Source organism: Gracilinanus agilis, chromosome 5, assembly GCF_016433145.1.
Source record: "Gracilinanus agilis isolate LMUSP501 chromosome 5, AgileGrace, whole genome shotgun sequence".
In the NCBI taxonomy this organism is placed as follows: Eukaryota; Metazoa; Chordata; class Mammalia; order Didelphimorphia; family Didelphidae; genus Gracilinanus; species Gracilinanus agilis.
The window spans coordinates 92344054-92358490 of NC_058134.1; the positions used below are offsets into that span (position 1 = coordinate 92344054).

General features: G+C 32.8%; 1 protein-coding gene across 1 annotated transcript in view; it reads left to right on the forward strand.

Moving 5' to 3' along the window:
- Nucleotides 1–14437, forward strand: part of PAXIP1 (PAX interacting protein 1) — a 127996-nt gene that overhangs the window by 95557 nt on the left and 18002 nt on the right. The window contains exons 9-15 of the mRNA XM_044678958.1: nt 481–575; nt 2539–2634; nt 3608–3745; nt 5098–5219; nt 6698–6882; nt 9144–9187; nt 13011–13081. Coding sequence (XP_044534893.1) covers nt 481–575; nt 2539–2634; nt 3608–3745; nt 5098–5219; nt 6698–6882; nt 9144–9187; nt 13011–13081 — 751 coding nt within the window. The remainder of the gene's footprint in view (nt 1–480; nt 576–2538; nt 2635–3607; nt 3746–5097; nt 5220–6697; nt 6883–9143; nt 9188–13010; nt 13082–14437) is intronic.

Sequence of the window (14437 nt, forward strand, 5' to 3'; positions counted from 1 at the left end):
AGCCTACAATATAAACACTAGCTTATAATTTATAGTGGGTAATAATGAATGATAGTGATTTAGCTATGTTTAATTTGTATTGCTATCTCAGCAGGTTGAATTGGAAATTTTCTTGTAATAATTTTTAATCTTAAAAAAAATTCTGGGGCAGCTGGGTGACTCAGTGGATTGAGAGCCAGAGATGGGAGGTCCTGGGTTCAAATCTGACCTCAGTCACTTCCTAGCTATGTGACCCTGGGCAAGTCACTTAACCCCCATTGCCTAGCCCTTACCACTTTTCTGCCTTAGACCTGATAAGAAATATTGATTCTAAGACAGAAGATAAGGGTTTTTAAAAAAGAAATTCCACTGGTTTATCAGTCCCCAAACTGATTAACCTCCAAAATTTCAGATTTTACTCGGTAAGACATATTTTCCATGTTTGTTTATTAAGAGTTTGTGAGTTTAATATATTTTGTTTTCCTGTGTACTTTTTTTTAGTTCCAGAAGAATGTTTCTTATTGGGATGTATATTCGCAATTGCTGATTATCCAGAGCAGATGTCTGATAAACAGCTGTTGGCAACATGGAAAAGGGTAAGATTTGCCCCAAAGAAATAGCAAACATTTCTTATTAAAGACTTTTTTTTCTATGGATTTATACTTAATAGCTAATAGGTAACTTTTACGTGGCATTTAAGATTTGCAAGTCATTTAAATAGATTATTTCATTTGAACTTACCCATGAGGGTGTTAACTTCTATATCTCCATTTTATAGATAAGAGAACTCAGGCTAAGAGAGGCTTAGTGACTGAGGTTTTAAGCTATGGACCTTAAAACAAAAACAAAAACAAAAAACCTTTATTTTCTGTCTTGGAACCAATACTCTGTTCCAAGGCAGAAGAGTGGTAAGGGTTAGGCAATGGAGGTAAAGTAACTCATCCAGGGTCACACAGATTGGAGGCATCTAAGATTAGATTTGAACCCTGAACCTCCCATCTCTAGACCTGGCTCTTAATCACTATACACCTTCTTAACCTAGTCCAGCACTTCATCCATTATGCCACCTAGATTAACTTGTGTTTGTTGTAATTTCTGTAAATTCTTTAAAAAAAACGAAGTTACATGATATAGTAGTTAAAAGTGCTAGACATAGAAGCAAAAAGGATCTGGTTTGGAATCCTAACACTAGCATTTGACTTTGTGGTGATGAGTAAGTCACTTTCCCTCTTTGAACCTCAATTTCCTCATTTGTAAAGTGAAGGTAATAATACAAGTCTTCATAGCAAGGCTCAAATCAGATCCTTATATGTAAATTACTTTGCATACCTTCAAAGGCTATTGTTAGTTTTTATTATTATAAATGTTTATTTTAAAAGGAGAAAGATATAGTGGTTGTATAAATAGGTGAATAAAGATGAGAAGCAAATTAAAATGAAGTATAGAACCTACTTAAATTATTAGAATGGAAATTTAAATGTCACAGAACTGTAGTTTGCAAAGTATTATGAAACCTAGGACTGTCCTTTAGTCTTGATTTCTTTTTGCCATTATTGCAGTTACTAGAAATAATCTCATAATAATGACTTGCTCACTAATGATTCTTTTTGTGTTGTTTTTTTTTGTGTGTGTGGAGGTATAATATCATCCAAGCAGTGACATAAACTTGACATATTTTCTATTTAGCTGTGACAATTAAATTATACTTCTTCATTTTACTTAATAAAAAAATAAAACAATTTTTTTGAGTTGAAATAAACTATTCTTTTATAGCCATTTCTAAGGAGAATGTTTTGAATATTCTAGCTAAGTAATTAAATCCTGTTTGTTTAAGGCTTAATTGGAATATTTTTTGTTTCAGTCTTTGAAAAATCTAAAATCTATTTACTTTCCTTTACAACAAAATAAAATAAAATAAAATAAAATAAGAGAATCCTGAAGCTGATTGAATCTTTCAGTGGTGATTGTGGACCAAGTAGTGAGTGCCTTAGGGTTCTCATTCTTTAATTCACTTCCCATTGTGCAGTAGTATAAGACAGGTAGAAGAAAATAGAGGTTATAGGCCTGAATTTATCTTGAACTTGGAATCTTCTCTGTAAGGTATTTTATGTTTGGTTACTAAAATATTTTCTTGTTTTTCTTTTCTTTTTTAAAAATTCTTTCCTTTATTCTTGGAATTGATACTAAGCAGTTGGGGATAAGTGACTTTCCTAGGGAGGGTCACACAGGTAGAAAATGTTTAAGATTTAAACCCTGGTCCTCCCAACCCCAGGCCTGGTGCTCTAATCGTTGAGCCACCTGTTTGACTCTGTTTTGCTCTCCCCCGTCCCCCAAAGTAGTAATGTTCCTATCGTTCCTCACAATATGTTTAATTTATATTCATAATTTAGATTTGTGGTATTGTAATTTAGAAAGATCTTATAACTTTTCAATGTTTTTTATATTTTGCAAAGACTTATCCTGTTATATATGAAGTGATATTTTTATAATAAATTTGAAGTTTTTTATAATTGGCTAGATTAATAAAAGATGTAAACTGGGGTTTTTTTGGGTGACCAGATAATACAAGCACATGGTGGCACTGTGGATCCTACATTTACAAGCAGATGTACACATCTTCTTTGTGAAAGTCAAGTCAGTAGTATGTATGCACAGGTAAGTAATTAAAATGGAAACTTATAATGATGCTAATACTGCAGTTTTATTGGCATAAGATACCCAGTTTTGGTAAGTTTTCATCATTTTGGGAAAAGAATCTTAATCACATTCAAAAGAAAAAAACTTTTGTTTAATAATAAATTTCTGTAGGTACCTAAAATTGTTCCTGTTGCTGTTAGTAAGGGAAAAAGGAAAGAGAAATTCCAGGTAATCTTTTAGCTATGATGGGAGTAATGAATCCCTATTATTTGCTGACACATCACAGAATTCCTGGCTGATTGACTAAGTAGTGTGTGGGAATAGATACTTTACTGTTTGTAAGAATATATGTGGATAGATAGTATGGATTCCTACTATTTTCAGAGATTCTAGAGTTTTATAGGGATATAAGTTTTGGGTCAGAATCTCTATGATTCTTTTTGGTTATTCCTTGTTTTATCCTGTGAGCCTCCAGTCAGTAATTTCACTTTCTAACAGGAAGTATGCCTAATGTATATATCTCCTTAACAAAAATTCTTGCAAATTCTGCCTGTTGCCATATAACAGGCAGGAAAATGTGAACTTGTAGAAATGTTTGAGTTTTCCCCTTCAGTAAATTTTCTAGGGTTTTTTGTTGTTTATTGTATTTCCCTATTTTCTAGTAAAATAAAATAACATTAAATGAGTTGAAATAGTCCAGTCATTACTTCTCTAAATGAATCAAAATTTCCTGCCCTTTCCTTAGCCTACTTGTAGCTTCTTATACATTTTGAACAATAAAATCCTGTCAAATGAACTGAAAAATATTCAACTATATTATATTGTTAAATCAAGTACATTAAAAAACTAACTTTTTAGGTTAGATTCCCCCAGCAAGTCCTCTATGCATTCCTTCGTTTACAGTGTTCCAAATAAAAGTGATGATTTTATAGCATATAAGACAAAATGTAGTTAATGGTTAGTCCTATTGTAAACATTTAATCTTTGACAGGCGGTGAGAGAACGAAAAAGATGTGTCACTGCACATTGGTTAAATACAGTCTTAAAAAAGAAGAAAATGGTACCACCTCATCGAGCTCTTCATTTTCCTGTGGCATTCCCACCAGGAGGAAAGCCATGTTCTCAACATGTAAGAGAAAAGTTCAAATTAAATGTGTATATGTATTTTAAGATAATCTAGTATACTGCTACTTGAAGTCCTATTTTAATACTCTATTATTATTCTAAACTATTGCACCTCAGTAAAATAAAACCATTGGTTAAGGTTCAGAGGGAGTGCTTGCATAGATGAAATGATGGATTTTTTTTTTTTTGGAGTATTAAGTATAGCAAAGGCTATTATCATTTGCATGTTTGCTTTTGACATTAATATTGTTTTCTTATTGCTGACATTATTTTTTAAAAACCCTTACCTGCCATCTTAGAATCACTACTGTATATTGGTTCTAAGGCAGAAGAGTGGTAAGGGCTAGGTAGGCAATGGGGGTTAAGTGACTTGCTCAGGGTCACACAGCTGGGAAGTGTCTGAGGCCAGATTTGAACCCAGGACCTCTTTTCTCTGGGCCTGGCTCTCAATCCACTGAGACACCCAGCTGCCCCATTTTCTTTTGAATAATAACAGTAGCTGTTATTTATATAGTGCTCAGAGCTTTGCAAAGCACTTTACTTATATTATCTCATTTGATCTTCACAACCCTGTGAAGCAGATGCTTTTAGATTCCATCATATTTTAGGTGAAGCTGTAAGACAGGTTAAATGACTCACCCAGGGTCAAAAGCAGGTAGTAAAGTTCTAAAGGAGGCCTTGAAATCATGTCTTCCTGACTCCTAAGTTTAACATTTTGTCTGTTGTGTCACTTGAAAAAAATACTTCTCTGTATCATCTTTAATATATAGATTCTATCTAGCCTTCTACATACTCAGTAAAAACTTGATTATGTGAAGGCTATTCCTTCACAATTTTTAGACTGATGCTCAAATCAGCTGATTGCTTCAAAGAAGTACTGTTGTTTTTAAGGATGCTTTCCACCACATGATTAAGTAGCCATTTCTTCATTCTCCTTTTTAAAATTAAACTTCTCATATGTGGGGTTAGAAAAAATGTTTTCATTATACTCATTGATTTCTCTTTGAGTGCCACATACGTTTCTTTGACCACCACTACAATTCAGAATTCTTAAGCATGATATTGACTTATACTGATGTGTGTGTGTGTGTGTGTGTGTATACATACACGCACATACATATATATCCCCATTAAAATGAGAAAGCTCCTTGAGGGCAGGTAATGTGACAGCTTTTTTCTTTGTGTCCCCATTACACAGCACAGTGCTTGGTACACAGTGACTTAATAAATGTTTATTGATTTACTAATTGATTGATAATACTGAAATGTTTTCTAATATGTTCTCAGAGAAAGAAAGAAAGGAAGAAAGAAAACGTAGTACTTTGGAGTTGAAATAGTTTTTACTTTTTTCAACAGATTATTTCAGTGACTGGATTTGTTGATGGTGATCGAGATGACCTAAAATTAATGGCTTACCTGGCAGGTGCCAAATATACAGGTTATTTATGCCGTAGCAATACAGTGCTCATATGTAAAGAGTAAGTGAATTAATGAAATAATTTTAATCTGATAGACATTTTACAGTTCTGCTTTTTCTACTATAACGAAGTTCTTTCTGTTAAAAATACCAATGTGCTTCTGGTTAGCCAGGTTCAAAACCTCAACTCATTCTGGATTCCTTGCTCCCTCTCACCCTACATACCCAGTCAGCTGGCATCTTGGCAGTTGTGCTTCCACATCTCCTCACATAAGTCCCTTTTTTGCTACTTAAAACTACTACCACCCTCATCATTAGCGCAGTAGCTTCCTAATTGCTTTCATTCCAATCCATCATCCATGCAGCTGCCGACATTTCCTTAATTATAGGTCTAGAATTTTCATTTTCTCCTCAGAAAACTCCAGTGGCTTCCTCTTGCCTCTATGAACGAATATAGAACCGTCTGTTTACCTTTTAAAGCCCTATGCAACTTGATTCCAACCTACGTTTTCCGTCCTGTACACCTCCCTTACTGTTTACCCTCAACAGTTCAGCCTTGCTGCCTTGTTATTTCTCACAGATGAGAAATTGAGGCTCACCAGAGGCTCATAGAGATTCTCATTTCTAATCTCACACCTTTATTTATTACCAATTATTATTGGAATCTACTCCCTCCATGTCTCTATCTTTTAGATTTTTTGCACTCATCTCAGAATTACATTAACCCTTTCTTGACTATTCCCATGGCTAGTGCCTTCCCCCTAAAAAATTACCTTGTATTTATTTTGTATGTTCATACATATTCTTTCACTCTTACACAATTTCTTTTTAAACTCTTACCTTTTGTCTTAGAATCAATACTGTGTATTGGTTCTAAGGCAGAAGAGTGGTAAAGGCTAGGCCATGGGGGGGGGGGTCAAATGCTCTCATACAATTTGATATATATGTTTTTGTTATTTTTTTTTTCATTATTTTTATTGTCATGCAAAACACCGCAGTATTGGTCATTGTAAGGGCAAATTTATACATAACCAAACCCCCAGAATAAAACCATAAATACACTGTTCTCATACAATTTGAAAGCAGTGATAGTTTATTTTTTTCTTTGTTGCCCCAATTTCCAGCAATAATGCCTGGCACATAGAAGATGATATATGACCAAGATAATTGCTTGGTTATTCATTTATTCAAACATTAATCCAAGTGTAAGACCAGTTCTTTTAAGAGATAAGTAAAGAGTAAAAATGTTTATGGTAATGATTGTAGACATGGCTATAAAAGATGAATTACAATTAGATGTAAGTAATAGAAAACGAAGCAAAAGTAGTACTGAAAGAAATTAAATTGATGGTCTAATATTCCAGTATGAGTTCTGTAGTCTAGATTCTGTTGCTAAATTACTGTTGAATTTTAACTGATTTATATTTTCAACAATGTAAAAATAAATTCTTTTGCTGTCATAATAGAAATTAGAAATACAAATTGTTTTGGTAAGAATGTAAAGTTCTTGATAAATGAATTTTCTCCCTCTATACTAAGGCCAAGTGGTTTAAAATATGAAAAGGCCAAAGAGTGGAGGATACCATGTGTGAATGCCCAGTGGCTTTGTGACATATTGCTTGGGAACTTTGAGGCTTTGCGGCAGGTGCAGTGCAGCCGCTACACAGTGTTCAACCTGCAGGATCCATTTGCTCCTACTCAGCATTTAGTTTTAAATCTTTTGGGTAAGTAAAAATGCAGATATTATTAATTATAATTCAAAGAATTTAATACAAAGTGTTTTAGAATGATTGAGAACAAATACTTGGTGAAAACTGATTATATTTCTCTACATCTTTACATCTATCATGCTTTTTATAATTTTTACCCATAATTAGCTGAAAGTTCTTTAACCTCGAAATCTTATCTATATTAACCAATAAGTTTGTTTTTATGAGCTTTATCTTTCCCCCTTTAGAGTTCCTTTGTTTCCTTATGATTTTTTTTCTCTATAAAGTTTGAAGGAGTCATAGAAATTATCTTGTCTACTTTCCCACTCAGTGTGATAATTTCTTCTCCAACCTCCATGAAAAATTGCTTTCTAACTTCTGCCTAAATAAATACTTTAGTGATGATGAGTTAAGCTACTTCAAAGGGTCCTCCCATCTATTGTTAGATGTTGATTCAATGTCTATCTCCCTGTAATTTTTATTTGAACTGATTTTGCCCTTTTGAATTACAAAGAATAAATCTGTTCCTCTTTTCATTTATTAACAACTCACATTTTCAGTGTTAACTTTATTACAGCTCTATGAAGTATAAAGTATTACCATCATTTTACAAATGAAAGTAGGCCCATAGATTAAATGACTTGTTTAGAATCATATAGCTATTAAGTGTTGGAGTGAGGACTAAGATTATTTGACTCCTTTGAAATAATTTCCATTCCCATCTCACCAGTGAAGATACCTGTTCATGAAATTGCCTGCCCAACCGAAGTAATCTCCTTTTGTTATAATTCCCACGGTACTAAATACATACTATATCCTAATTTGTATACGAATTTATGTTGCCTTATTTTTTCTTCACAAATTCCTTTAGGACAGAACTCTCTTCTCTGTATTTATCTTTATAACTTCCTTAGTTGTTTATACACTTAAATGTTGAGGGAATAAATGCATCCTTGATATCAGTGCCATATTTTCACATTGGACTTAAAATCCTTAGGAATTTTGCATCAATTGCTTTTATTTAAGTTAGGTCTTCAATCAACATGTACAATTGACTTTTGAATCCAATAATAGTACTTTTATTTATGGAATTGTTTGCAGTATTGCACTTTCACATACATTATCTCTTCATTTTAGATATGTTTCCTAATATTTTATGATAGTGCATGTAGTAATATTGTTGGTGCCAACTTATATTTATAGCCTTTTAATCCTTTTTAACTCTTGAAAGTCATCCAACTTACTGTCCATTGTTGTGTTATCTTAAATTGAATATGAAAATAATTGCCTACTTTTATATGAGACCTTTCAGTTACAGATAACCTCTTGTTTTCTTTCAAGTTGTTAAAGTTGAACAAGGTAAGATTATGTACAGAGGGCAGCAACATCTTACTAGGATTTTAAGAGGAAGTAAATCAGTATAAGGAAGGAATCCACTGCTCACTTGGACTACCTTCTTCCCTGTGATTATGTAGAACCTCACCTTTAAATTCTTCCTTCTCCATTGGTAGAGTGATACTTACCCTACCGGGAATAAATAATGACAAACAAATTAGCTTTCAGATTAGGAGGATTTCTCATGCTGTTGTCAGTGGGTTGGCTATTGGGCCAGTTCTGACCTACACATGTTACCTGACCATCTCAAAGGACTTTCAGGCTTCTCTCTCTTTTAGTGGTCATTATACCTTCAAGTTTTCCAGAGGGATAAGGGGTGGCATTAACAATAAAAGCTATTCTTCTATATCCTTTAGTGACTACATTTCATTTTTCTAGAAGCCTTACAACAATAATTTCTAGCCCCTCGAAGATCTATCAAGTCATCTGGTTATAGGAAAACTCAACCAGGCCTTTTGGTTAGAGATAATCTGACCAGTGTACTTAATGGTACTTTGCTCACTTCTCGTAATTGTGAAACTAAATTACCTGGATGCGTTATACTGAGATTAATTATTTTATAAATTTCCAGAAATTCAATATGAGTGGGCTTCAAAAAATTTAGCATATGTTTTTCTTTATGTACAAGAGACTTTCTTCTAGATTTTATTTCTTGTAGTGGTAATGGAAGAAAACATTTACTCTTCGTTTAGTGAGACACCTTTAGAAACAGCTGGGCTTAAGAGGTAGGCAGGTGACTTTAAAAATAAAATTAACTGAATAGTATGGGAGCCATCACAGACTCATTGATGTTATCGGTAACCAAGTGACCCGACCAGTCATTGGGAGTAGGCTACTTTCTTATGGTGACATAATTGTAAAATCTTGTATTTCTCTCTTAGATGCATGGAGAATTCCATTAAAGGTATCAGCAGAGCTACTAATGGTATGTTATTATTAACCTCATTTTATTTTCCATTTTTAATAATTTATTGAATATTATAAGTTGTACACTCAAGGAATAAGTTAAAATAAATTATAGTAAATGTAGAACATGTAAAATGGTAGCTTAATAGAACAAAATAGTAATTCCTAGCAGCTGCTTTTCCACATCAGCGTATGTTGGGTTTAAAAAATAACTCACATTTCTCTATCATTATTCTTGAACTTTAGGGTTAGAATTTTGGATTAGGCAGCTCAAACCTCTACTATGCTATGCTCTATAAACCTTTGTTACTATATATTTTTATTGCAGAATTCAGAGCACATTGATTCTTTTTCATATTTTCCCTATCACATTGCTAGAGGAGTTGGATAATTTTCCTTTTTTTAATTATATAAGATGATTTTGTCAGTGTATCAAATAACAAATTGGCCTAGAACCCGTTCTTCCTAATCTAGGATTATGGTTAGTACACTACTTTTAAGTGTGATCTTGGGACCACTATTGCTCTTTGAATATCTTCTGAGTAACCTGTGTGAGTGTCTTATTTTTAGTAATGTTTATAATAGCATGGTAATATTTATATCCTTTTGTTTTGGGCATAAATAATTATATTTTATTTGGCACAATTGATATGATTTATAAAAATGATATAATTTTTCTGACAAATAACATTTTTATAATTGCAGAGCACTTTATGACAACCCTGTAAAGTGTAGTTAGTACAAATATTATTTCCATTTTATAGATGAAGAAACTGAGATGTAGAAAATTAATTGACATCCACTGTATAGTGTTAATAAATAATCAGAATCAAAATTCTACTCCAAATCTCCTGACTCCTAGATTGACTGCTCTCTTCCCTCCCAGTGCATGTACTGCCACACTAGAAATCAGATAGGTGAAATAGATTATGGTCATCAGAGTCTTTATCCTAACAAGCACAAATTTCATCTTACGTGTACTTATCAGATGGAAGTCCTCTGGCATTTTTTCCCATTCTTAAAATTAAAACATTTATTATAATATATATGTAATAAAGTACTTTGCAAACCTTTAAATGCTGTATAATTTTTCTTTATTGGTCTGGAACTTTTTTACAGATACTTGCACTGTGTCCCAGCCATTAGAACAAGACGAATTGGGTAATGTTTAATTAGTATTACCTTTAAATTTAATTTCCTTTTACTTTGTAATCAAATTAGAGACCTGCTAGATCTTGAAAATTTAAACAAATGTGAAGCATACTTTTATTTAGGTACATAAATGTATTTAATCATAATACTATAGATCTTCTAAGAAAAAAATTCTATTTATAATGGGGAAAATACCACCACAGGTCCTCTTTAAAAATCACCCCTAGAGAAAGTCTTAAGCTTAGGCTACACTACTTGAAATTTTAATGTTAAATAATAAAACCATTTTCTTTAACTGAAGAAACAAAAACAAAGGTAGACTAGTTTCTGTCATGAAAATATAAAAATGTATTTGTGGGGAGAGGTGACTGGCATTGTTCTAAATGAATTGTATAATAAAATATAAGCTCCTCCTCATTACCTGACACAATGCTATGAGTGCAGTAGGCAATAAGTGCTTATTTTGAATGAATTACCTTCTGAACTAGAATTCCTAGCATTCAGTAGATAACACTTAAGTAGAAACTTGATTTAAGGAGGAAATGAAGGGAATAATTATGTTCCTACATACTTTGTAATTAGCATAAGGAGGAGAGAAGGGCTTTGTATAGCTTCTTGCTTTCAGTGAAGTAAATATATTCCGTGAGATTACTAAAACAGTCTTTGCCCTCCAGGAGTTTACACTCCAGCAAGAAATAACATATACAGTTAATTAAATATATGTACATGCAAAGTCATCTTGGAGTAGGAGAATCACTAACAATTAGGAATATAAAGAAAGATTTTGTAGAGGAAATGGCCCATATTAACATTCTGCCCCTCGAAGAAAACTGGGAATTCCAAGAAGAGAAGGTGGAGGAGAGGCAGGAGACGAAATGTTTGTTTAGGAAATAGAAGATGAGGACAATTTAACAAGAACATATGGTGAATATGAGGGAAAATTAGAAAGATAAATTAGAACTTGAAGCTAGGTCGGAAACAGATTTTAATATCAAACAAAAGAACTTATATTTTATCTTATAGTTCATAGAAAGCCTCTAAAATTTTTTAAATTAAAAATAATTTCAATTAATTAATAAGCATTACTTTTTTTCCAACTTACATATAGGACTCAGTTCATTCCCCACCCTCTGCAAGAGTTCTTTCCCAGTGTGTCTTATACTTCCCCTTCCCCTGCTGCTAGAGTCTTTGGTCTGATATTAACTCCCATTTACAGTGTAGATATCTTTTTTTTTTTTAATTTTATTTTGGCACTGTGTATATCTTGTCTCTACTTAGTATCCCCTATTAAATTGTGAGCTAGCAGAGAACATGTTTTTGCTTTTCTTTGTAGCACAATCTTGGCACTTAAGTACTTGTTGTCAGGACTATAGTTTAACATCATACTATTTGTGTACACGTGTTATGTATAATACATATATAGGCATATTCATAAATACTTTATACTTTCAGGTGATGCCATCTATATTGGTTTTGTAAATTTTTATTATTTTAACAATAGAAGGACTTAAAACAGTTGTCTCCTAAAGGCCTTTATAATACATATACATACCTTAATACAAGTATTTCCTGTGACCTTCTGCAATAGATTCGTTTGTACAGTGAGTTTATCTGATTGACTGTCACCTTGGAAGCCAGGAGGACCTAGATAGGAAGGGATAAAATATGGGATAGGAATAAGCTGAGGTAGAAGGAAGGAAAAAGCACACATTAGATCATTGCTTGAGTCCAAATCTAAGAGTTGATTGTTGATAATACCCAGCACATTTGCAGGTTAATGAAATATCAGCTCATGGGCTCAAAGACTCATAAAATGCCAGAACAGGGAAAAAGGAGGAAGGAAGTAGAACCACAGAACATTTTATATCTTGATGTAATAGTAGTGTAAAGGAAAAGTGTAGAGAAGGAACAAAACTAGTCAAATACACTGCTTAGTTGTAGTGTACTATTCTGTCAAATAAGGACATATCCATGTCTCTTAATAAAGTATATTTGCTGGTGAGGAATGGGGAACATGGTAAGTGTTTTTTGAAAAAATATTTCCAAACAGTATTATCTGTAAAATGATTTGAAATAAATGAAAAGTTGCTAACAGTTGTTCATATATGAATAAATGAGGAAGATTATGAGAAGACTCATATGGAAATGGAGTGGCAAATAACATGATATTAAGAGAGAAATCAGGGTCACAGAACTCCTAAGACAAATTTTATGATTATTTACAAGCTAAATGAACTATGTGCTTTCATAAAGGAAAAGACTCTGATAACCATTACCCCCAAACTGCCTCTTTTTTTTTTTTTTTGGTACACAAATACTATTCTCCAGAATTAATTGGGGAAAATGGTGCTATTTTTAAACATTCACCAATGTGATATTTCTTCATTAAAACAATATAGTGGATTCAAGAATTATATTTTAAGATAAACCAAAAAGACACATGGTATAACTGACTATATAGGGAGGGAAGAGTTGAAGATGTCCCTAAGGTTACATCTTTTAACTTAAAATCTTAAAATTTTTTCTTTTTATCTTTGCTTTCCATGTACTATATTTTGCTGTAAAAATTAAACTTAGGAAGATTATGACTCTTACATGTTTGCTCGCTAAAAATTTATACATAAACCATTTTAAAGAAAATTAACCTCTAAAGTTACTCCTTTGTAAAATGTGTATGATTTTAATTTCAGGGTATGAGATTACCTCCTAAATTAAAACAGAATGAAGTAGCTAACATCCAGCCTTCTTCCAAAAGAGCCAGGTAAGGACAGTTTAATTTTTGCTGTTTTTCACCTTATCTTAGATGTATTTTAGAAAAATAACAGAACATATTAAAAATTGGAGTATTTATACCAAAATTTCATTAGTTTACATTTACAGAAATTTTCATTCAGTGTTTTAGAATGCAGTATATTTTTAGAACACATTTTCACTTCTTTTAAATTGTTCTTATGTATTAACAGTTCTGTCTCATTTTATAGTTAAACGAATTAAAGTACCAAAGTTGGAACAATGATCTAGGGTACCATTTTCCAATCAGTGATACTTTGTTGTTCTGAGAACTCATTCTGAGTTCCCTGGTTCTCTTTTGTGGGGTGTGGGGTGTTGAGAGTGTTTTGTGAAGAGAGAGTGTTGCCTGTTTGGTTCTTAGGTTTGTCTTAGATTAAACATTTTCAGAAAATATTGGCCCATAGTAACATGTTGCTGATTATTTAAGTCAAGGAAGAACTGGGCGTAATAAATTTGAAAACTTCTGGTGACTGACTCTTCTAATTATTAGAATACCCTTTGGAAGTTTAAGGAATGGTTTGAAGTATGATTATTGGCTTAAAAGAGATTAAATATATTTTAAATTTGTATCACAGTTTCTTTTGTTTCCATTTTTACTTTTTTGAAGTTCCCTTTACTTTTCAGAGTATAGACTATTCCTTTTCATTTTTTAGTAAAATTTGAATTGTGTTGGCAATATTTTTAGAATGTAAGTAAAACTTTAACATTCATGAATTATCTCATTATTTGTTGTAACATAGATTAAGAAAAGTTTAAAATTTCTGAAAAAGAAATTTTACTTTAAGATATGTAATCTTATGTTTCCTGAAAAATAATCAAATGCTAAAATGCATGTGTGAGATATTAGGAGCCATAAGAGCAATTCACTTCTTTTTAGGTTGAAACTATTATTCTTTATATCTCTGTGGCTTCCTATCACAATTGGTGCATAGCATTACAGTTTAAATGTTGACATGTTCACAGTGTGAAAGGGAATTTTGGAAGTAGAGTCAGGTTGCAGCAAAAGGAAAATGGAACTGGATGAACCTATAGTCTCAGGGGTAAGCCTGTTTGGAGTGTAGAAGGAGAGGATCTGGAGATACTAACTGCCAGGCAGAGGGGAGTTGGTTTGAGACTGTGAAGCTGAAGCCAGTTTGGAGACCCAGCTCTGACCCACTGCGGATCTCTATCCTTTCCCAAACCGTTCCTGTTCTTATCATCATCTAAAAGCTGCTGCATGATTTATCTCTGCTACCTTTATATGAAGATCTAACCTGAGAAGAGAAGCTGATTAAACTTTCAAAGTCGCCTCGGAGGGGTTTTCCTCTCTGGGGTGAACCTAATCACT